General features: G+C 37.0%; 1 protein-coding gene across 3 annotated transcripts in view; it reads left to right on the plus strand.

Annotated features, from left to right (window-relative positions):
• The first annotated feature begins 968 nt into the window (after window positions 1–968).
• LOC145683740 (uncharacterized) overlaps window positions 969–25,855 on the plus strand; it is a 138,252-nt gene continuing 113,365 nt past the window's right edge. For all 3 annotated transcript variants that reach the window (XM_081755268.1, XM_081755270.1, XM_081755269.1), the window contains exons 1-4: window positions 969–1,050; window positions 10,257–10,374; window positions 22,057–22,089; window positions 24,498–24,542. In XM_081755268.1, coding sequence (XP_081611394.1) covers window positions 1,009–1,050; window positions 10,257–10,374; window positions 22,057–22,089; window positions 24,498–24,542 — 238 coding nt within the window. In that variant the 5' untranslated portion in view covers window positions 969–1,008. The remainder of the gene's footprint in view (window positions 1,051–10,256; window positions 10,375–22,056; window positions 22,090–24,497; window positions 24,543–25,855) is intronic.

The raw sequence follows: 25,855 nt of genomic DNA on the forward strand, positions 1-25,855 counted from the left end.
GCGGTTTCGATTAAAACCGAACCGGTTTTAAGAAAATCGAAACCGGTTTCGGTGAAAAACCGAATTGATTTTTGGAGGAAACCGAAACTTTTTTTGGGAAAATTTCAAAAACCTGTTTCAATTTTTCTAGAAACCTAAAACTGAAAAACCGGTTTTTGTGCCCACTACTAGTACGAACCATGATAAAAGGATAAATTGTGATGATGCTGTAGCCGCTTGGCTGAAAGTCTATAATTTACCTTAAAAAAGAAGCCGTAATTTAAAAGGATTTAAACATTTTTTGGTGCTATTTGTGAAAGAGAGATGGAATGCACTGTTATATAATACTACAATTGAGTAATGAAACTCAGTTGACAGAATGAACTCTATGTTACTGACATTTTTAGATTATGCAAATCTAATGTTACAAAAGATGTGTGTGCAAATAGTACTTTTATAATATAACATTAATAACATCGTAAATTTACAATTATTGCTAATAATATTTTTTTACTAGGCAAGGATTTTTTGGTTATGAATTCCAGTACTCGCTAAAAGTTGCTGCTTTAGCAACTGGAGGGGGAAATCAGGATATAGTTCTTTCGTTAAACAAATAAATAAATCTGAAAATTTTACGTCAATAATTTCTTTAAATCTCCCTTTGCATCATATCATTGTTTCGTTGCGAGTCCATTTGGTGCCACTTTTAAATACCTGAGAAATACAATAACAATCCGTTTGTGTGATTTAAAGGAAAAAACTTTAAATTTCACAATTCGTGGAAGGTAAATGATGAATGAAAGAAGTTTATTAGCTTGCCTTTGTGTCTAAACTGTTAAACGTGATCTGAAAAATTAGGAAATTCGCTGATAACTCGAGAATTTAGGGCTTTTGTTCTCGGACTTTATGCATCGTCGTAAAAGAAGAGTTTTTCTTGATTTCTGTACTTAATGTGAGGCCTATATATATAACTTGAGATCAAAGCTGAAACAAGTCCTTTGGAGTTGGTGCTACAGGGGACTCACAGCCATGGGGCCCGTCAGGTTGTGGCTACTCGTATCTTTTGTACAGGTAAATGGAACACATTTCCATAAGAAGTACGTTAAAGGCAATCAAACCATGTTTTCCTATTTCTTCGCGATTTTTCTCATTTTATTTTGTAAATTTATACAAAATTGTCTCCCCTTATTTTTTCTTAATTTCATCCAAAAGTTATCAGAATTCTTCAGCGTAACGAGAGGACCACGAAGAGAGTGATATAACAACATTTAAATCTTATTTATTACTAGAGCGTATTGTGTAATCATTTTGGTATCTTTAGGATTAGAAGTTAGATTTCTGGGCTTTCGGCATCTATGGTCATGTTAGACCGTCACTAGGATTAAGATTAGAAGTTAGATTTCTGGGCTTTCGGCATCTATGGCCATGTTAGACCGTCACTAAGATTAGGATTAGGAATTAGATTTCTGGGCTTTCGGCATTTATGGCCATGTTAGACCGTTACTAGGATTAAGATTAGAAGTTAGATTTCTGGGCTTTCGGTATCTATGACCATGTTAGATCGTCACTAGGATTAAGATTAGAAGTTAGATTTCTGGGCTTTCGGTATCTATGACCATGTTAGACCGTCACTAGGATTAAGATTAGAAGTTAGATTTCTGGGCTTTCGGTATCTATGGCCATGTTAGACCGTCACTAAGATTAGGATTAGGAATTAGATTTCTGGGCTTTCGGCATCTATGGTCATGTTAGACCGTCACTAGGATTAGGATTAGAAATTAGACTTCTGGGCTTTCGGCATCTATGACCATGTTAGACTGTCACTAGGATTAGGATTGGAAGTTAGATTTCTGGGCTTTCGGCATCTATGGCCATGTTAGACCGTCACTAGGATTAAGATTAGGAATTAGATTTCTGGGTTTTCGGCATCTATGGCCATGTTAGACCGTCACTAGGATTAGGATTAGGAATTAGATTTCTGGACTTTCGGCATTCATGGTCATGTTAGCCCATCACATAACGAAGGATAATTACACTCCCACGACCATTACACTATCCGAGGAAGGGGAAGAAAGGTAAGAGCCTGGAGCATATATGTTAGGTACCGTCCCGTCATTCGCTTGGTCTGAATGAGGAAAAGCCAGGAAAACACATTCCGGATGACCTGAAAAAGCTTTTACACTTTTTTGACGGAATGTCCCCATCGGGATTAGAATCCAGGATCACTCGCGCCAAAGACGAGAGTTTTAGCGACTAGGCTCCGAGAGACGTTACTTCCGTATCTTTAAATGTTGGTATATGTCCATTATGTTTGTACAATCATTTTAGCTATTTTATAGTTTTGTACTATGAACGTTCTAACACTAAAATAGTGCTTGAGTTCTAAGACTTGTGTGAACTAGTGTTGTCCACGGGATTCGTAAAGTGTTTCGTCTCATCTTGGTTTTTGCCTTGAATTGTCATGTGTCTCGTATTGTCTTGAATTTTAAAAAAAAGTACTTCCCGTCTCGTTTTCGAGATTAGAATTGAGACGAGACAGGCGCAACATTACGTCCAATCTATTGAGGTATGATCTTGTGTATCTCCTTCGTATTTCATCTAAGTTGCTGGAGGGAGCACGGTGTCTCAGGGGGTAGATTGTTTAGCTCTGGTGCGTCGGGTTCCTGACTCTATTCCCGGCCAAGTAAACTTGTGGTAGACAACCTCGTACCCATAGGTTTTCTCTGGATTCTCCCGTTTCCTCCCACAGTCTCGCTCCACCGATTCTTCCATCATCACTCATTTTCCTTAATCACGTTTTATTTCCTTATTAGCCTAAAGGAAATAAACGTTCCCGTGCTGTAAACGTTGCCAACACCTAGTGGCCCACTTGCCGGTAAATGTCGATCGTTGATACAACGACGCGTCGAAGGATTGCCGCTAGTGTGCCACTGGCGGCAGGGTTTTGTCGAGTTGAAAGAGATATCTAGAGTCGGAGTGTTGAAGTTACCACCGCGTAGTAGCAAGGACTTCATTTTAGTCCGCGCTCCTTCGATTCGCCGCGGAGAAAAGCGAAGGGACCAACACGAACTATCGCCACTCACGTGCATGCTGTTATTATTATAATTATTTTTTTCTGACGAAATATTCCTAAAGTAATTTCTGAGAATCAAGAATAACCCCTGCCTCTACATTATGAAGTAAAAAACTTGAGATGAGTGCGTATAATTGTATGAGTTTAGATGGCAACTATCGCCGATCATTAGAAAGTGAATATGGGAGAACTATGAAATAAATTAAATAGACGCGCGTCATTTTATTATAAAATTACATAGCGAACGCATTTTATCTGACCCCAACTGGTTATCGTCGAATATACATGGTTAAAGGAGCACTCTGATTGGCCAAATTAAAAAAAAAAAACAACAACGATTTATTCCTCTACAAGCAAAGGGTTCTTCATCGTCTCTGTGGTGAAGTCTTAAGATCACGTGCCTATGAATCATAAGGTTGGTGGTTACCGTCCACCCAATGGTACTTCTTCTTTTGATGTTTTCTAGACTCACCTTAATATAAACAAATCAGGCATATAGGCGATTTAACATACTTTGGGAGAGTAATTTTGTGGTTTATTAGCGTTTCGTCCCATCTCTACCGCTGATGGTATAATTCTCAAAACGGAAGTGGGGCCAAAGCGGATAGTCGCTGGACGGCCGGCTATTTCTGGCGAGAGGTAGCTAGTAGCCCATCGGTGGTCCACCGACACTTACGGCATGGAAGTGGGACGTTAAACTGTAAGATTTCATTACTTTTTTTTATTTAAGTTTCTAGGCTATCAATTCAAACACCAACATTATCATCACTGTCATCACTGTCATCTCGAGAGAGGAAAACATCTCTTTCCTGGCTCAGCTAATATATATATATATATATATATATATATATATATATATATATATATATATATATATATATATATATATATATATATATATACATATTTTGTAATTAAATGCAGAGTTATCCTAAATGATTCATTAGGTTTTAATGAGTTGTAATCTGAGTCGCTCACGAAATGATACAGAATTATCGTGAAGAGTAAGAGACGTTATTATTATTACTAGCTCTTAATGGGGGCGTCATTATCGGGGCCTTTTGTCATGATCAACACAATTGCACTAACTCAGACTACCATAAACAAAACGTACCCAAGAAACATCATCCTCACCCTCTGTAATTATAACATGTTTATCCTGGTGTCACCAGTCACCAGAGCCTCGTTAGCCTGCATTACAATGAATGCAGTATCCACGATGCACTACAAGGAAGTTGGCATTTGAGTATTCACCAGGGAGCCCCCGTTACACCCCATGAACAGTGTTTCTTTCAGACATGTTTTTTTTGGGGGGACACTGCCTACCCGGAGATCAAAATAATACGTCTATAATATAATGATAAATAGAATAGTACCAGCAGTGCCCCCCGGAATACTAAGTGTGCCCCCCCCGGAACACTTTTTCTGAAAGAACGACTGCCCATGAAGGGTACGAGACGAGACGAGAAAACTGTTCGAATAGAAAAAGATACGTATTTCGAGACGATATGTTACTTTTAGAACAGTTTTTTTTTTACTTTAACGTCGCACGATTATGCACCGAGGTTAAAAGAGACGGTGACAATGAGATCAATAATGATGGCGAAACGAAGACATTGCAAGGAAACGGGAGAACCCTGAGAAAACCCATGCACACGATATTGTTCACCATAAAGCTCAATGGCAAAAACTGAGATCGAACCAGGAGCCTTACGGAACTGAAGTGAGCTCTTCCACCAAGCCATGTCGGCTGGCACAACAGCCTTCCAAGATAGGCAGCTTCAATAGGGATATGTAGAAGGCGAGGCCAAACAGAATTTTCGTATCAAGATTCGAGAAAATGTTCTTCTTGTAGAAACACATATTTTTTTGCGAAACGTGACATCATGTTCACGTCCAGGGGCGAACACATGGGAGTCTACAGAGTTCCCTTCTCCCCCCCCCCACCGAAAAAAGAACGTTACTCGAAATACATTTGCACACTTTCTTAACAAAAGTATACTTTTCTAGCGAATAAATAGTTGACTATACACTTAGGGGGCAACACCGTGGCCTAGTTGAACACACGTCCACGTGGTCCAAGATTCGATTCTCGGCCAGTGCTCCCTAATTTTCGGAGTCCACCCAGTGTCGTGAGGCAAACTGAGGAGACACGTGAAGGTCTCGAAAGCTCCCGATATGCCGGTTAGTGCCCACGTGCTCGTCGCTAAACTAGACGTAGTTCAACCGATAGCTGACAGATGGCGTTGGAGCTGCTGAGGCCCTTAAATGGGTTGTTACGCCAAATGATTTAGTCTGGTTTGGTTTAACAAAAGATTTGTACTACTTCTTTCCTGATAAAAACAATGTAATTTTATGATTGTTCGTGAGAATATAGTTCGGCTGTAGGGATGCGCACGAGACAAGATTTGTGGCTGTCTCGTCTCGAAAATATGCTGTAAAAGTGATGTCTCGACTCGAAAAATGTATATTTTTCTATTGGAAGAGCCGTGTCTCGACTCGAATTTTGTCAGGAAAATCCTGTCTCGACTCGTCTCGTGCGCATCCCTATTCGGCTGTACAAAAACAGCATTTTGAAACTTTGATACCAGTCTCTTGTGTTATCGGATTCCGTCCAAATGAGAATTTCCGGTTGCGCGCCTATTTACCAGCATCACACGTTTTCGCAGTGAGACAGCCTCTCGTGCGAACTTCTGCCATCAACTCATGCGTTATAGGCAACTGAAGTTGTCATTTTTGAAGCATTAACCACTTGCGTTCCAAGTATCATTTTCTTATGTACGTGCTGTAATACCGGTTTCATTTGTTGTTAAAAGACTGTCTAAACCGTTATATAGGGCATAGTTATTGTACGTGTATGAAGAGAGCATTCACGTTATTGATAAAAAACAATTATTTGCGTTGTGAAACATTTGACCTGAAAAGGGAAATTTTAATGTTCTGAAGGGATTTTATGCTGCTTCAGGTTGGCAACACTAACCGGAGATCAAAGACAAAGTTTATTTCTTTTTTTCTTTTTGCAATCTGGAAATACGATCTCGAAGTTTCTAATTAAATTGTTTATCGTCAAAACAAACACATGTCTGTTGTAATTGAATGCTTCCTTAGGCCTGCCAACTACTGAGACAACACATTTTTTTTTTAATTTTTTGTCAGTAAGGTGCTGTCATCTAAGGAGAAATAGTAGAACTAAGTCTAGCCTTGCACCCACTAACAAATTTCATCACCTCCAGGATTAATATAACCTTAATAAGGGATACACTTTCATGACATCCACATGGAGGTCACTGCTACGCAAGAGGTTAAACTTCTATAAATAACCAATATCCAGGAAGTAAGAGAGCTGGCGCTGTTATACATGTTCTACTGTATGTCCACCATTGTGGCCGCAGTGCACCCTCTGGATTTCTACGGGTGTTCAGTTCTTGGAAATACATGTCAAGAAATACTACTTTGCTTACGCACATACTATAGTACTAAATACAATAAATACTGCTGTAGTAAGTATTATAGGAGACTTATAATTCAATTCTATGGAAAATCTACAACAGTTTATTTGCTGTATTCAGATGTGCATCAAATTGTGTGTGTATTCGTGTCTGGGTTTAGAGGTCGCGGTGGCTCAGTGGTAGAGCGTTCACCTCTGGTGCTTGGGGTCCCGGGTTCGATCCCAGCCCCCGGCAAGTGAACTTTGTGGTGGACAAGCACCGTGTGCGTGGGTTTCCTCGGGATTCCCCCGCTTTCTTCATTCCACCATTTCATTCATTGCTCATCATCACCGTCTCTTTTAGCCTAACCAGCATAATCATGGGACGTAAAACTCAAAAGATTTCATTTCATTTCGTGTCTGGGCTCGTGTGTCAGTTTTTGCCCTCCCTACGGAGCTAGTCTTCTGCCGCTACCCTTGGAAAATTCTACGGGTGTCTCTGATATCCACCTCTGGTCACAAGGACATATATTTATGCAGTAGCTTGTTCGACCCACTTCCGTTCTAGCATATCGCCGTCGATGGTGATAACAGCAATCATAAAACCGCCATTGACTTCATTTAGAGATACAGAATTTTAGTTGGTAGGTAGTCGAATGCTATCTTTAAGATACCTCCAAAGAAAAGCATTACGTACTTTAAGGCCAGGAAATTCCCATATGTTGAACAGTCGACATTTTCTATTCATGGGTTTTACTGCCACTACATAACCAAAAGGTGATTAGCCTCGTATATAGGCATATATGAGTTATTCTAATGTTATGCTATTAAAACACCGAAGTACATTCCCTGCTTTTAAGATATTATAATTTAAAACCCAATCAACGATTTGGGCTCCTTCGTGATTATGTGGATAACGTACGCGCCTTCGGCGCGTGACTTCCAAATTCAATTCCCGTCGGAAGCTCCTGTGATTCGAATCCCGCGTTAATCAATATGTCCACGTCTCATATGGCCTCACTACTGAAAAGGACGCTAAACTAACATCAAAATTCATTCAGCCATTTAGATCAGTTCCTGAATAATGTATAAAATCTAAATTTTACTCACCATTAAAATTGTGGTTGGTGGTATATTTATTATTCTCTCTAAGTACCATTACTAATGACAACCGATTTTCATTGAAGCCGGAAGTAAAAGTGCATTCTACTACTTCCGGTTTCAATACTGGCAATAGAGCCCAAATTAAACCAATTCTTAGGACAGTAAGTTCATTTATTTAAAAACCACTTGTTGCAACCCGCTACTGTTTTGCTTTATAAGATCAACATTGAGATTGAAAGTTATACATTTCTGCTACTTCTTGTTTCAGTAGAGCATTAAGTGAGGAAAATGCATTTGTTCTTTGAATGCTGACAGCATATTATTATTATTATTATTATTATTATTATTATTATTATTATTATTATTATTATTATTATTATTATTATTATTATTATTATTATTATTATTAAACTTTCTAGCTATCTTTTACCATACTAACTAACTTTGTGACATATAAAAACCCGGAGGTTCAGTTTCTACTTTGTATTCCTATCTCTGCGAGATCCATCTTAATATTGTCCTCCCATCTGCCCCTAAGTCTTCCTAATGGTCGTTTCCGATTGGTCTTCCAGTTAAGACTTTGAAAGCGTTCCTAATTTCTTCCATTCTGGTCACATGACCTGCCTATCTAAGTCTCCTAGATTTGATGACCCTAACAATGTTTTGTGAACGATGTAAATTATGTAGTTCCTCGTTATGAAGCTTCCGCCATTCCCCATTCCCGTTCCTCTTGGATCCGAATATTTGTCTTAGGATGTTGTTTTCAAATTCTTTCAGTCTATGTTCATCCCTCAGAGTAGAAGCGACCATGTTTCGCAACCATACAGAACAACAGACATGATTATCGTTTTATATACGTATTTTCAGATTCAAATTCCTCGACAGAATTCGCGACAACAAAATATTTTGAACTTATTAATAACATGAACTCCCAGCTTTCAGTCGATATGATTTTGGTCTGTTAATATTCAAACTAGAAATTTAAAACTATATATTTGTCGAAAATATTATTTAATATATTGGCACATCTATAAATTGCAGTATTACGATCCCGACGAACTTCCTTGTAGTTAAAGTACGGATGGTATAACGTCGTTGGTTTCCCGCGAAAAGTTGTAGTGACGTTTATGCGGAGTTGCCAGCTTGGTTACTCGTGGCTCGCTGAGCACGGTGAATGGTGAGTAGTGATTGGCTACCCTCTTACCACACCCCCAGTGACGAGCATGTCCAAGCGCGGGAAGCCAATGGCCTTATATCTTCTGGACTTTAGTTTTCTCTAAACCCATGTCCCTGCAAACGTTTAACATGATCTTTGCATTTTTGTCTATTGTTCTCCTATCATCCCCTATTAACCCTTTTCTTGACAATGTATCCTTTGGGATACATAAACTTTTGAACATTTTTCGTTCTTTGACTACCTATTTTGGCAACGTATCCTATGGAATACATTACATCACAGCCTTGCCTAAATAAAACATGTAACTAAAATGTGCAATTATCTATTATTTTATAATGGTACGGAAGCCGCATCCAGTATTTTTTTCGAGCAACACAAGTCTCCTTGCCAAGAAAAGGGTTAAATTTACACCATCAGCATACGCCATTTGGAATACAATTCATCCATGGGCGTCCGAATGAGAGAGCAGGGTGGGCCCCGGGCCCCTCTCTGGCTCACGAAAATGGATGAGTAATATAGCAAACCACGTATATTAAATACCAGAAACACCAGGCGCAATATACAAACATGGAGATGGCTCCCCTCTAGAAAATTTTCTTCGGGCTCCCCTGAATTCATCTCTATTCCCTGGTTGCTATCTTTGATTTTCCTTATAGTGTACTCCGGAATAAAGCTGAATAATAACGGCAAGCAACACATCTCTTTGTTTTAGGCCAATCTCGACGTAAAAGATCGTGGACAAGAATTTTCCTACTCGGACTTTACTTAAGAATTCAATTAAACATATCTTAAGTAATCTAACTAGCTTTTCCATTATTCCAAATCCTGTAAGAACGTTGTAGAATATTTCCCACCTAATGGAGTCATAAGCCTTTCTAAAATCAATATATTATTGATTTACCTTCGTATTGTATTCCTATTTCTTTACGAGTGTTAGTTGAATGGTAAGTATTTGGACGATAGTTGATTGATTTTGCCTAAATTACCACTGATAATCACTAATAATTTCCTCTGCGTGTGTTGTCAATCTTGCTAATAGAATATTTGAGAGGATTTTTATAGATGCTAACAGAAGAGAAATGCCTCGATGCTGATGCCTGTGATGATTTTTTTTTTTTTTTTTTTTAATTCAAAGCGTATCTTTCTGAGGTTCTTATCAATAGTCGTTTCACCTTAAACAAATTATGAAAAATGTTCAATATACATTCAGTTTCCTCTCTGACTCCTGTACTAGAATAAACATTTGGTTTCCTCTCTCACCCTTATACTAGAATAAAATTTTAGTTTCCTCTCTGACTCCTGTACTTGAATAAACATCTAGTTTCCTCCCTGACTCCTGTACTAAAAACCACTTCATAATTCTTCTTTATTCCAAGGATTTATTCACCAAAGTTTATTGTGACATTTTCTTAATTGTTTTGAAAAAAAGCAAAAGGCTAACTGTTACTAATCATTTGCCTTATATAGATTTTATTATTTATTTATTTATTTTACAGATTCTTCAACACACAGCATCACAAAGACCTGGTTACTTGCCACAAGCAAACTATGAACACTTATTCGACGGAAGACAGTCTCCGATCAGTCGATATCCGATTATTTTTGCAGATCCTGGTAAGAATAACTCTTTTTTTGTTATTTTACATTTCTAACTGGCACTTGCTATAATCCTGCTTAGATTTAGTAATAGTTTAGATAATACAGTGTTACCCAGTTCAGTGTCTTAATATATATATGTACATACTTTTTAAAACGAGCAAGTGATATGAGGACAAAATCCCGAGCCCTAAATATCGTCGCTAAAATCCAGATGGTCAAAAATCTCACTATAACAAAATATTCAGTGAAAAATGGCTGAATGTTAAATATCGAACCTATCGTAGTTAAATTATTTGGTGAATGCGAAATGGGAAGATTTTTGTTTTAATGTAATGTTATACAGTATTAATATATCCAGCAAAGCAACTGCTCAGCTATTTTCCCTTCTTCGTTTGTAAAACTAATAAACTCGCTTATGTTCTACAGGTATACGCGGGTCCTTAAGGATCTTCACTACTGCAAAATTAAACTACCGCTAATTTTAGTGTTTTTCTGTAATATCTTCAAAACAAATAAAAAATATTGGAAAAGCAGAAACGTAGTGAACTAGACAATACGATTTTGCATGTGATACCATTATCACAACTCATCTATCTGCTTTCGATTTACAACTGTAGATAGATTTAGCATTTTTTGCGGGTTCTGTAAATAGCAGCATAGCAAAAGCAGATAGGTAAATTGTGGCAAAGGTATCACATGCAAAATCGTATTGTCTAGTTCACTACGTTTCTGCTTTTCCAATATTTTTATTTGTTTTGAAGATATCACAGAAAGACTCTAAAATTAGCGGTAGTTTAATTTCGCTGTAGTGAAGACCCTTAATTTGTAATTATTATCAGCTTGCAAGCGTTGTTGGAAATTTATTTCCCACCTTATTTTCATAAAATTAAATGTTATCTTTAGCAAATACTAGCTTCAATTACCTTGTTCCTTGGGTTAAAGTAATAAAAATTAATAATATGTTCCGTTGGTAAGTCAATTTTTAGTATAACTCAAATCGACAGAAACAAAGAAAATACAGGATGGCCCAAAAGTAGGTATACACCCCTGCATTGATCAAGTATGACATTCTAGTTTATGGGTTTATTTGCTTCGGCTCTTCTGAGCTTAAGATCCGAGTACGTAAAAACGCATCAAGAACAAATAATAAAGAAACTAAGTCCACCTGATGGATAACAATAAGAAATTATAAAACATGCAATGGCCAGATCAGTACGGTACTGTATACCTACTATTGGACCACCCTGTATAATGAAAAATCAAAAAAATAATAAGTAATCTACATAAGTAAAAATTAAATATTACTAATATGGGCTGCATTTGGATGTAAACGCAATCGAAAGTGTCACTGTTCATCTCAACGACCCAGAAAACTATGGATTTGACACTGATATCGGCCATTTTCTATCATATATATATATATACACCTCACCCCCTAAGTTGCACCGTCAAAGTGAAATTATAGAAACCATCCCAGGCCCGAATCTAATCTATGTACATCGGTCGGTTGGTTCAACAGGTAAATCACAAACATAGTTACAAACATAGTTATAGTCTTTGATATATATATATATATATATATATATATATATATATATATATATATATATATATATATATATATATATATATATATAATTTGAATCCGTGACCTTGTGGACAAGAAAATTTTGGCGAGGCAAAATTATGACCCGTTAGCCACTACCTGAAAACTTTTGTACCCAAAAGTGTAAACCATATCATCAATATTCGAAACGGAGAGTCGCTTCATTATCAAATACCTAAAACGTTCCTGAAACTTCAAATTTTGTTTATGACGTACAGACTGTAGCAATGAATAGTAGTAGTACCAAGTCGCGCACGCAAGGGGGATTTCGGGTATGAATTCCTCCTCCTTTGAGCAAGATAATATGCAAAAATAAGCGTTTACCATATTATAAAGGCAACCAAGAAAGTTCTGTCGCTTTTGTGGAAATCTGTGTTTAATTGGCCCTCACACCGTGAGTTGAATGAGAATGGAGATAAGACAAAGGCCAGTTGTTGTTCTGGGTATATCAAACATACTTCCTGGTTGTGGCAGTTCACTTACACATAACTTGCATAAGGACAAAGTGAACAAGGAATCTTCACAGAGAGTCATAAGGGTGTGTATGGTGTACGAGTTCAAACTGGGATCAAACACCTCTGCAGCGGGGCGGAAGATATGCCAGGCCTTTGGTGAGGATGTCGTGACTACGCGGACAGTGTGGCGGTGGTTTAAAAAGTTTAAGGACAGCGACGAAAAACTCGTATACGATACACGTGTCGGAAGACAAACACATGTCCAAAATGAAGATCTTCAGGCAACAATTGAGGCGAACAGGGGCCAGACGTGTGAGGAACTGGGAATACAATTCAGTGAGAATGGAGAAACCATTCGGCAGCACCTTCATCACTACAACTTAGTAGGGTCAGACGTGATTATATACAACAATAGAACCGCAGGGGTCCGACTAAACTGGTACTCTGTATATTTTCTTGTCAGATGTGGTCGGACAGGCCCTTAGAGGGCCTTAGGAGGGGGAAGGATTTACTACCCAACCGTTAGGAGGGTTCCTGAAAAGTTGAATGACCTCTTTGCTGTTTGAAACATGATCCTACTGTTTCTTTATTCCAAAAATAATTTTTAATTGTGATCAAAATAAAACTAAATTGTGTCTTAGCACGTCAGAAACCTCCACAGCTTCCCACAAGCTTCTTCTCCCTTAATTTAATTGATGAACAATTTTTAACTGACTCCTACTAAAAAGCTCGTAATAAATTACTCATTCTTAAAAAAATCCGTAGGAAACTCAGATTTTTTTTCTTACCAGAACACTCATTGAGTGAGAACTTAGGAAAACTGCATCTTTTACACTTTCCTTCTTATGGAAGCTCTGCTTATGATTCTTTCGTTTGTTACACAAACTCGATGTTAAAATGTTTCGAACTTGGAAAAATTCCTTTGAAAGTCGAATAGCAAATATGTTAAAATTGTTCTGAAAATATTTTAAAAATGTGTGAACAGGAATAAGATGTGCAGGAAAGAAAGGAAGGTTGCAATGTGAGGTAGAACGTATTTATTTATTTATTTTTTATTTTTTATTTCTCGTAATTATTCTCGTATATATATATATATATATATATATATATATATATATATATATATATATATATATATATATATATATATATATATATATATATATATATATATATATGTATGTATATATATATATATAATACAAACTTTGCGAGACGTGTGCAGAAACAGATACATACATCCTTCTACTATGTGCGGTATTTCTCAACTAAGTCGTCGTCTTAGTCGTCCGATATTCCGCTCCGTATAATAAGGCATGTTTCACTACTGTTTTGTACATTTTTCATTTAACCCTTAAGTACTACGTATGTTTTTGTCACATTAGTACTACGCGGAGTCTGTCAGACTCCGAACAATAGATTGCGGAGAAACCAACTGCACAATGTTAATTTTTGCATTCACACTAAATATAACCAAGAAGGTAGACGAAGCAACAATCGGGAGAGGCGGTCGAACGGAAAGTTACGGCGACAGAGGAGTCTGACAGATTCCGCGTAGTACTTACGGGTTAGACGTAGTGGCGCCCTACTGTCACACAACACTCCTGCCGCTTCTCTTCCTTGCGCCCAAACGCTCCTAATTCTGCTGTTTACATCTTCTCCTGTTCCTGTATGTTCCTGCAAAATTGATCTCAAGTACTTGAATTTCTTCGTCATTACCACTTCTTTTCCGTCCAGTCGTATTCTTGTGTTCTCGGTTACATTTTTCCTGAAAGAACAGTGTAAATATTCTATCTTGGTTCTACTAATGCTAAACCCTTTGTTTTCCAATGCTTCTCTCTTGGCATCGTTTCTTTCTTACGGTTTCAGTAATAGAACAGATAACCACACGAAGGGCCAAACTTCTAAAGCGCCTTAGCACAAATAAAAGAAATAACAAAGTATAAAAAATTTGGATCCTGATGTATGAATCTCATGCTATTATGCCTTGTAGAGAATCGTCGGCATAGTTTCCATAGCTGGACTAGCTCCTTTCGTTTTCAAACCCGTTCCCCTTCGACGCTGGTCTGGTTCATAATCCATCCCTCTTTCGTGTCATGCAAAACTTACATTAATCTCCATTTACTGGTTTCTCATCTCAAGGTCACCGGTTTTGCCCAACATGCTATAGGGTGATTCTGGAGTCTACTACCTGACGTCAAAGAAGGAAGTTGGAGCTTAAAAGTTCCTAAATTACAAAAATTACTAGTTCAGCGATTTATGACGACGTGGAAAATAGTGAATAAGTTAAGGACTAAGTATCTGAAAACTACATTTTTTTTATTATTATAAAAGCACTCCTTTGGGTAAAGAGAAGTTAAAAAGCAATGCGTACAAAGTGTCTGATAAGGCAGTAAGGAACATAGAAAAGCAAACAAAAGAATATTGGCCTCTTGTCAAGCCTTAGCGAAGAAATGCCCTCGAGATATGAACTCCAAACTAATAATCGGACCTTGGTTCAAAACAGGTCGGCACCAAAGTTGATATAGCTAAGTCAATCTCCAAATAACCAACTCAAAATATTTTATTCAGCCTGGCCTGCTAGGTCTCCGAACTTAGTCTTATCAAGAGACACTTGGGAGAACGATACCTGTCTGACAGCTGGGCTCCGGCAACAAACAGCAACAAGCTACACCAAGTTCAATAGTGGGCGTGCGCTGAGAAAAATCCGTTCGCCGTGGTATATTGTTCAAATCTACGGAATCCTCTTGCTTACTACATAAATCAGTACGGAGGATACGTTATTCGTATGCTACATAGGCACTGCCCTTAGGTGTTACATCATGCCGTTGCAGGATGTCGGATATCTAACAGTCTTCCTTATATTACATACATATATATATGCTACCTTCGTCAGGGATATGTTATATACGTCCATTTGTAGTGAGATCCTGACAGCCTACATTGTTTCATACAGAAAGTACATATAGATGGAAAACTTATACAGACGTTATTATAAAACATGCCTTTTTAGTTATACGTTTGCTGTACTTTAAGTCCAAAAAACTACAGGATTTACAAATGTAACACACAATTTTACGTACGCCACATACGAATTTTTTTTCTCAGTGTGGATTATATCACATTCAGCATTTTTTGACTGGTTATGTGTTTGAAGAGTTTCTTGTGTGGAAGCTCTGGTTGTTTACAGGTGTTATTAATGCGAATATTGTACGTTTTTGAACACTTTGTATAAAATTGTGAAGGATATCTCGTGGCTGTCATGTTGAAATTACTACCAACCATAACCTTCTTCATGTGTAGCAACGTTTGGCCAGATTCAAGACAGATATCACCAGAATGAAGTTGATCAGGTAAAGTAATGATCCCCCTCTCTATAAATTAATGATTACGATATTTGTGGGTTTTGATGGAATAATCTTGATGGAATATTTAGCAAAAGGAACTGCAATTAATACAGAAAATTACTTCAATCTTTTATCTGTCCACTTTGACAAAGCACATGAATCGCCGTTGATAACTCCGAAGCAAACAATTATTGGTGATGTATGTCCACGGGCGTCTCTGGCTGGAGGGACGAGAGGGACACGTCCCCCCAATATTTTGAACTACAAAATATTCAATATTTTATTGTAATTTAATTTATTTACTACCGACAGGATATCATATAAATAATAGTAATTATATTTATTTGGAATATAATATTCAGGCTGTGAAACGATTGTAATCAAGTTCTTGATATACCTTAGGGGAGCCGTGAAGGTAAGCAGAAAGGTAACAAATATAATCGAAGTTAATAAACAGGTTGGGCTAGGCAGTACCATTTAAATCACTTCATTTGATGTCCCCCCCCAAAAAAAATTTACATGCCAGAGACGCCAGTGTGTATGTCCACATATTGTTCACTGAACGAAGAAAATTTTGAAACAAGTTTATGGAAATTAGTATCACATCTACCGTATTAGCATGATTTAGCTCCATTCACTTTCGTCTGTCACCAGAATTGAAAAAGCCTGTGCGTTTTCCTTCGATCTAAGAATCTAAATCTCATCAAACGTGTTGATGACTAGTTGTAGACGAAATTCTTGAAAAGCTGTTTGAAAATAGTCTGAGAGGACTAGTTTCGCATTTGGTGAAGTGTGTTTAATTAGGTAAATGGAAGTTGTTAAAACAATACAATCTGGTAGAGACAAATGTCATCGTCATAGGTATTCTGCAGTTTTGGCAGGTCACTTGCTGCAACTGAGAAACTTCCATGGTTCACGGTCTTCCAGTAATCCCTTCTTCTTCATGTACGATTTATCTGTTATGATTTGACATCGTCCATTAATTGTAGTCTACTTCACCGTCTCCCTCTCTTTCCTGCCACCGTACTCTCTAGCACGCCCCCTCATGATACAGTGCCTTCTTAGCCAATGTCCCAATCAGTATCTCTTCTTAATAAGGTCTAAAATTATTCTTTTCTCCCCTACCATTTATAACACCCTCTCACTCGTTTTCCGCTTGACCCAGCTAATTCTTTCCATTCTTCTCCACACCTACATTTCGAAGACTCCCAGTCGTTTTTACTAATTTTTGCGTAATGTCTATTTTTCCGATCATACAGCACAATAATCTACACGAAACATTTTATAAGTCAGTTTCTCAATTCTTTATTCAAGATCTCACAACATAGTCTTTTCTTTCTGCTGAACTTTTCTTTCGCCATTCCTATCTTTGCTTTTATTTCATGTTCACACTTCATATCATCACTAATAATATTACCCAGGTATCGAAAACTAGTCACCTGTTCTATGTTTTCCCCTCCTACTTCTATATTTGACACTAACCCCTTCGTTCCAATCACCATGGCTTTTGCATTTCTAACATTTATTTTCATCCGATATTCTTCACAGCCCCTCGTCAACTTTTCTAACATCTTATTAATTTTATCTTCAGATTCTGCAATAAGCTGCATATCATCTGTAAAAAGTATACAACTAATCATTTTACCTCCTACTGAAATCTGTATTCATTATGTAGGCTCTTTTTCACTATCTCTTCTAGGTAGATATTAAATAATGTAGGCGAGGGACAGCATCTCCATCGAATTTACTATCTCTTCTAGGTAAATATTAAATAATGTAGGCGAGAGACAGCATCCCTATCGAATTTACTATCTCTTCTAGATAGATATTAAAAAGGTAGGCGAGAGACAGCATCAATTTCAAATTCTCCTTCCAATTGCATTCTCCTCTGTCATTTCCTTCCTTATTCTATAGCAGGGCCAACAAGAGATGGTCTCTGACGTTTCTTACCACATGCGCAGGGACAAAGCAACCCCTACTTTGGTAGTAGTGTTACCAACCACGGTCACTCTGTCTTACACCATTAATTAAATTACCACTATAGTTGCACCTAAAAAAACCCTTGACATGTGAGTAATGGCAACGTCACTACGAGCTGTCAGAGATCTTCTCTTGCTGGCTCCCCTATAACACTTGCTTCTTGGTTTATGTAAGTTTCTCATGAGTCCTCCATCTTTGCATTTAGTCCAACCTTCTTTAAGAACTTAAAACAAGAATTTCTAATCTATGCGATCGAAAGCCTTTTCTAGATCAATAAATACCACATGTACTTCTTTCTCTTTTTCTATAAACCTTTCACCGATCACCTTTAATAATAATATTAGACAAATGTAAATACTTAAAAATTTCTAACAGAACCTTTCAGAACTTTTGAAACATATACCCGCACTCCATGACAGCTAAAACCAATTACCGATTAGGTAAATCCATGCTATATTATTTTCAGAGACAAGAAATTACTTTATAAAAATAGCCATAAGTAAATTACTTTCTTTTATCAGTGCAGGAGAAGTAATAACGGTGCAGGAGAAGTAATAACGGTTAAAGTAATTGGGTATGTTTATAATTAGATAGCGCTTTGTGAAAGGGACGTGTTAAGAGGAACTGTAGATGTGTGTCTGATGGAGCATGAAGAGAAAAGATAATTGACACCTTAATGAGTAGGGTTCGGATTTCTATGACATGTCACATTTTTGTCCTCGTATCGTTTTACATATCTAATTAAATATTAACGCACTTCGGTCTCTTGTAAACATGCCCGAAGGAATATAAAAGTACACTTTTTGGTTACATTTTAATGAAAATGAAACGAAATCTTTTAAGTTTTACGTCCCATTGCGGTTAGACTAAAGGAGACGGTGATGATGAGAAATGAATGAAATGGTGGAATAAAGAAAGTGGGAGAAACGTAGAACCCTGGGAAAATCTATGCATACGGTACTTGTCCACCACGAAGCTCACTTGGGTCTATATTTTAATGAGTTTCACCATTGCTCATATACGAGGAGTGTTCAAATGAAAAGGTATGAAACGACACTGTGGTATAATCGAAGTATTTATTCAAAAGTAATCACCAGAGACCTGAGCACAACTGTTCCACTGTTTCACTGTTTAATGGACTTGCGTAGGCTACGGAGTGTCTACAGTACACGTCACTGTTAATGGATTTCCGTGTTCGAGGAATTCGGTGAGTATCGGACCTCGCACGTTGGAGTAAACGGTGAACATAACCTTGCTTGATGAAGGATTTTTTAAGGAGAGGTGACGATGCATACTTCCATTGCATGCTGCCCCACTTGTCTCTGGCTCGAAGTTGTAGCACCAGCTCTTGTCACCGGCGACGATCCGTTCTAGGAATACGGGATCTTCATGATACTGAAACAGGTATTCGAGTGCTAGCTTCATACGCAGTTCCTTTTGCGGTTCACTAAGCATCTTCGGGACCCACTGCGCACACGCCTTCTAGTAACCCAATCTTCATGCACAATTGTCCACACTGTTCCAACGCTGGCCCCTACCATCATTGTGACATGTCGATCAATTCTCACCAAGTCGTTCACCTTGTCGATGAGTTTGGCCATGATTACCATGTTTGCCTGGCCTGATCTCGGGTCATCACTCAAACTCTTCCGGCCTTCACGAAAACAGGCACTCCACTTTCTCAGTCACTTGTTTGACACACAGTCTTCCTGTATACGGCGATAAATATCAGCCGCTTTAACCCTTAGAAATCTGGTAACAAGTCGCTGCTCATCAATCGTCGAAATTTTCTATGTGAATGTCATGGTTCCCTCATACCCACTGCCGCGTCAATTGGATGGAATACTCAACTGCCTGACTCTTTCCTGCGTCATGTGAGAGGCGCCCGCGCATGTGCCAACCACGCCGGACACTGCATTCTCGTCTTTAAATGTCGCACCACGCTATTCCAAAGCAGCATATGCGTATTACGAACAATTTGTTTTGTACGATGTTTCGTATCTTTGCATTTGAACATTCTTTGTATAGCTTTACCAGTATGGTCAATGACATTATTTGAAACTTGTGGAAAATTTGTAAGAATACTGTGCACTGTAAGGGAAATGGTCCTTTTCTGATCTGAGTAACATCAACCATTTTGTAAAAAGGAATCGCTATATTGGTGTTCGTTCCTCTGCTTTTCTCTCCCCTGCAGTGATACTGGATGTCAAGTTTCTTTACTGCATATTGTACTGTATCGTGTTAATTACAATAGCGTATAACATTTTCACATAGGTTTACAGTATAAATATTAGCACACTTTACGTTTCGTGCTAAAATAAACACTATTTTTTGCTCATGTTTTTGTTTTGTAGGGTCAGTATCACGTAGTGATGGATGCTTCAGGTTTAACGACATTTATTTACACTCAGAAAAATCCGTTCTCCGGATAGCGGTATATTGTACAAATATACGGAATCCTGTTGCTTACTACATAAATCAGTACGGAAGATACGTTATCCGTATGCTACATAGGCACTGCTCTTACATGTTACATCATGACGTTGCAGTTATGTCTGATATCTAACAGTCTTCCTTATATTATATACATATATGTATGTTACCTTCGTCAGCTATATGTTATATACGTCCATTTGTATGTGAGATTCTGATCGCCTATATTGTTTAATACGGAAAGTACGTACAGATGAAACACTTATACAGAAAGTACTATAAAACATGAGTTTTCAGTTATACCTTTGCTGTAAGTCACATACGTACTACAGGAAGTCCAAAAACTACAGGATTTCCAAATGTAGCATACGATTTTACGTACGTCACATGCGATTTTGTTTTCTCAGTGTACAAACAAATGACTGTAAACTTTTTAATAAACAGCCATACAGGTGCTATTCTTTATGGTATCACCAATGTTCTGTAGCCGATGCTTCAGAGCTTAAAGATGTTTATTCATTACAAAATAACTTCGTAAAATACATACCGTAATTAATCGCTATTGTTAACATTTTTCGTTAAGTATTCATTTATTTTTTGTAGGTTACTCTGTTGCATTTAGGACATATTTTGTTGTTTTGGGGATATAAATGCATGCATGTACTCAAAGCTTTTAGATGATATAAATCCGAGTCGTATTAATGAGTAACGATCGAAAACTTGGGTGCTGAATTCATTTTCATGTGTATTTTATGTTTTCACTCGCCTTTGCCTAGCTGGGGTCTCAGCCCACAGACCCCCGCGTTTGGTCAGCCTACGGTCTCGTACCTTTCAAATCCACAATTTCAAGTTTTTTTTCCTATTTCAACTATCTAAAAGATTAAGATTTTGTATCCTAAGAAAATGTTCATTTAAATAACATGGGAATTTCTCCATCCCCTATTTAGATCTCTTAAAACTGAAAATATTCACTTTTGGCATTTTTTCTGTGTGTTAGTCCCAGAAGAATATAATCATTCTTTTTATTTTATCATTCTAATCTTGCCGGAAGTGCCTAAACATTTTGGGGTGTAGATGTCCCATATAAATTACATGGGGAAAAATTTTCAATTCCCCATTAAACCACTCTAGTTAGAATTTTTTATACTTGGTGATTTACTTAGGTAACGCTAACGTACAAATATACCGAATTCATGTTTTTATTCCAATTCAAGATACCTAAAACATGAGATTATAGGTCTAAAAAAGCCCTTTAAATAACATATGGAATTTCTTCATCCCCACTTTAGACCCCCTAAAAATAAAAAATATTCACTTTTGGCATTTTTTCTGTCGGTTAGTCTTGAAAAGCTACAATTATGTCAAATTTAATCATTGTAGCCCTACAGGAGGTGCCTAATAATTTTGGGCTGTAAAGAGTGTACCATATAAATAACATAAGAAATACTTTTTAGTTCCCGATAAAACCACTCTAAAGTTGGAAATTTTTATTTTTTGTAATTAACTTAGGTAACGCTAACGAAAACGTACAAGCATACCGAATGTCAAGTTTTAATTCCAATTCCAAGTATCTAACACATGATATTCTACTTCCAAAAAAACGGCCCATTTAAATAACATGAGGAATTTCTTCATCCCCACATTAGACCTCTAAAAACTAAAATTATTGACTTTTGGCAATTTTCCTGTGGGTTAGTCCCGTAAAGCTAAAATCATGCCAAATTTCAACTTTCCACGTCAACTGGAAGTATTCCTTTATTTTATGTCAGTTCATGTAGTTTTATATATAGTTAGGATATGATATGATTTATACTTTACATCGCACTCGCTTCATTGGCAAATATTCTAAAACACATTTCTTTTTTTATTTTTCCAGGACCACGATTGCTGTCATCGGACAAAAATGTAGGTTAGTATCTGATATAATGGTAAATTGAATGGTTGCATGAACTCACTTTAAATGTTGGAATATGTTACATTGTTCTCTTTTTAAATTCTTCTGGAGACAAATGTATAAGAGTTAAGAGTCTGACATACTAAAAATAATACAAAATTTACCTTTTTTCTTTTGCACGTTCTTTTTAAGTGGAAGGAGATAATGAAATGCAACTTACCACAATATTATTCTACAACAGAAAATATGAACCTGAAGAATGTTCAATGTTGCTGACCATAAAAATTACAGTGTTGCCAGAATAACACTTCCCCCAAAAATCTAAGTTAAGGCAGCGACTAGAGGAACGAATTCAACTGCATTTGATTACGTATCATGTTGTTTTGGAATCTTGTGAACTACTTTTTACATAACATTATTATTTAATTTTAATAGCTGTATGTTAAAACTATTTTGTTCATTACAAACTAAATACAACTATTATTTAAACAGGAGTTCACAGGATTTACTTGTGACGATTTAGATTTGATTTTTTTGACTATTGGTCCCACATAACACCTTACTGTTTTATTATGACCGAAACAAAAGTTTTTCGACGTTATTACAACATTGGAATCATAAAAGTGTGCAATTTAGTAAATATGGGTCATATCGAGTTTTCCCCTTAATTAACAGCGGTGTCTTAGAGTAGTGAGTTAAGTGTTGGTTTCACATGCAGGTGGTCCTGGGGTTGATTCCCGCTGAGTAATTCAAGAAAATTTTATCATTTGCAATATTGATTCTTCCGATGTAAGATAACATGGAAAATATTCAATTTCTCTCAGTCTTAGTGTTGAGATGACTTTCTTCAGTGCAGTTGCAATAGATAAATAAACTACCAAACACGACTACGAGATGACGTCATCCGTATCAACATTGATTCGTACTGTCTGGGAACGTAACGTGTTTAGCGAAAAATTGATGAATACATAAGGCACATCCTTGTTATAGGTCAAAAATATGACTGATCAGAAACAAACGTTATTATTTCCTAGCAATTGTTCCTAATTTTCTACTACTACTACTACTGCTGGAAATAATAATGTTTTAAGCAATTGATCATTTCAAATATGTTCCATATATAAACGTTCAATCAAACTTTGTAAGTTGGAACAATTATTTACTATATTCGTATGTATATTTTCTTAAAATACCAATATAATGCATAAATAGTCATAATTGTTTTGATCAAAGAGAAAGCGTTACTATATATTGTGATTAAGACAACAAATCTTACGCATTTTATCATGAGCATGATTTCTTTTTTTCGAGATGATATTTTATACATTTCAAGTTGGTATTACTGGCACAAATATTTAAAGAAAAATGTTGCTAAAGCAAACAGGCAAGGTTACGTGCTGGTCCGAGTTAGTCTACTAAGCTTATACAATGCAAACGCGCAAGTGCTGGAGAAAAGTAAATAGTTTATCAAGCGATATCAATATTGTTTATTTACTTGAAGAATATTCACTTATTAAAGTATGACTGAAGTTACTATTTGTATGATTGCAAGCTATACGATGTGAGAAAACACATCGAGAAATAGAACTTAAATAGTAGGGGAGTATATAATCTGTATTCATGGTTTTGCGTAATGATTAGGTAATACATGAAAAATAAATTATTTCTCATACTGATAAATATACTTCCATAATATTCACATAACTAATTGCGATTTCATCTGTAATTATAATTTTAAAAAATAGCCAAATAATTATAACGTTCATTCGCTCTTACAAGTTAGAGAAGGGGTGGAGGTAGGCTCGTATCCACGATGGGTCTAGTGGGCCGCCCCCTAAATTTTTAGTGACCTCCTAAAACTTCCATGGTAGGCTTGCAAATGAACTATAATATGGTTGGATCGGACCCCCCTAACCTCCACCGGGCTCCCCCTACGTTTTTGGGCTGGCTACGGTCCTGGGTGCAGGAATGGATACCATTGGCTATTTTGTCCCACGTGACAGCGGTGTAATGAGAATGAGACGAGTAGCCCACGTCACAATAACAGGAATATGTCCACGTGCTGCAGCAGAAATATTTCGGGAAGAAGATGAATTTCGTCTGACGAAACACTCATAGTAACACAATTTCGAATTCTGCGGTTTGTGTTTTCAAGGCTGCAAAGAAGGGCACCTGAGGGGACCCATTCTGACGCAGAAGACATATATGAGGATTTTAAGACAAATGACATTCAAATTATGCCAAATATTTTATATTCATAAATACAATGCGGGGGGCGGGACGCCACGGCCCCCAGGATTGGCGCCCTTGGCTTGCAAAGCACTATGAAAATCGGTTTAGTGCCTATTTAAGTGTTAGACTTCATAAGCATTCTTTAAAAATATGTGTAAAATAATGTATAATATTTTCTGTTTTATTTATAGATTTGAATGCGGAAGGCAGTGCTCATGGCAAATTTGGTGGAGAAGGTATGTTATGGCTTTGTGTATCTTTGTTCTTAAGCTTTAAAAGAATTTCTCTATTTTATTCTGCAGGATGTGCACAAGTTCCGTCACCCCCTTGAAGTACTAAATATTCAAACTATGTAAACTTTAATTATAACTTTAGGTGTTCACACTATTGATTGAGTTTTAAGTGTAACAGACAACTGTTGATTTAATGTCTATATGTCTAACACATCAGCATCGGCTGCATCGTGTTCGGAACCCCAAAATAATAAGGTGCCAGATTCTGCGGAACATTCTTCTCAGCATTGCTGGAGCAGGATAAAACAAATAATGATAAAAAGAAGAATCAGCGTTAAAAATAGAAAGCTGCAGCAAGAGTTTGGTTACTCTTTCTTATGAGGAGATTTGTATTACTTGCAATACATGGTGGCAAATGAGGGGGATATCCTGGAATGGTAAGGGAATTTGAAATTTCTAGAAAAGTTACGGAATTCTCAGAACTTCCGCTATAAATCAGAGAAGTTTCAAGCTTCTGAGAGCATGGTGCCGTTCTGTAGCAGTGTGGACATTTTTTTATCATAATTTTTCGTCATCGCTTCTCTGCAGTATCAAACATGTTATTTCAGAAACAGTTTTCTACTGCTCCTTTAACCTGTCATTTGGAACAGACAGTAGTTGACGGAATAATGAAAACAAAAAAAAAGTTATGGGGAAAGAAAGTTCTGTTAACATTTAATTCAACAGAGAAAAATCTTTTCGATAGTGTCTGAAGAAGGATATGTTAGATATCCGAAACTGTCACAATTAGTATTTTATAATAAAACATTGCTTTGCTCAGCATTTGTATTTTAGTATAAGTTTTAGTTTGTATTTTCAATGCATTTTGTATGTCTATGCAACAGAACGGCTTTTTGCATGGAATGATGTCTAGTTTATGGAGGAACATTAATGTTATCAACCAATCAACAGAGCAAATACGCTTACAATATTGCCAAGACGTTAAGAGAAATTTGATAATGATAAAGACATTGCTATATTTTTATCGGCATCAATTTAGAAACAAGAGACCCGACGAATGCTTCTCAGTGAATGCTTGGCTCTAGTTGATGAAATTCGGCGTGAGCTCTAGTCAGTTTCTGGTAAATTCGGGCACTCTATGGAAAAGAATTTGAGGCATGTTACTGCCAGAAACTCCGACAACGAAACAATTGGAGTCATGGGAAAATATCTTCAAAGGTTAAATTTCAACTTGCCAGAAAATATAGACGTTAAACTCGCTTCTCTCTATAAATATAGTCCAGTAACATGTATTGATGTTAACATGTCCTTCTCTG

Source organism: Thermobia domestica, chromosome 4, assembly GCF_964235325.1.
Source record: "Thermobia domestica chromosome 4, izTheDome1.hap1.1, whole genome shotgun sequence".
NCBI lineage: Eukaryota > Metazoa > Arthropoda > Insecta > Zygentoma > Lepismatidae > Thermobia > Thermobia domestica.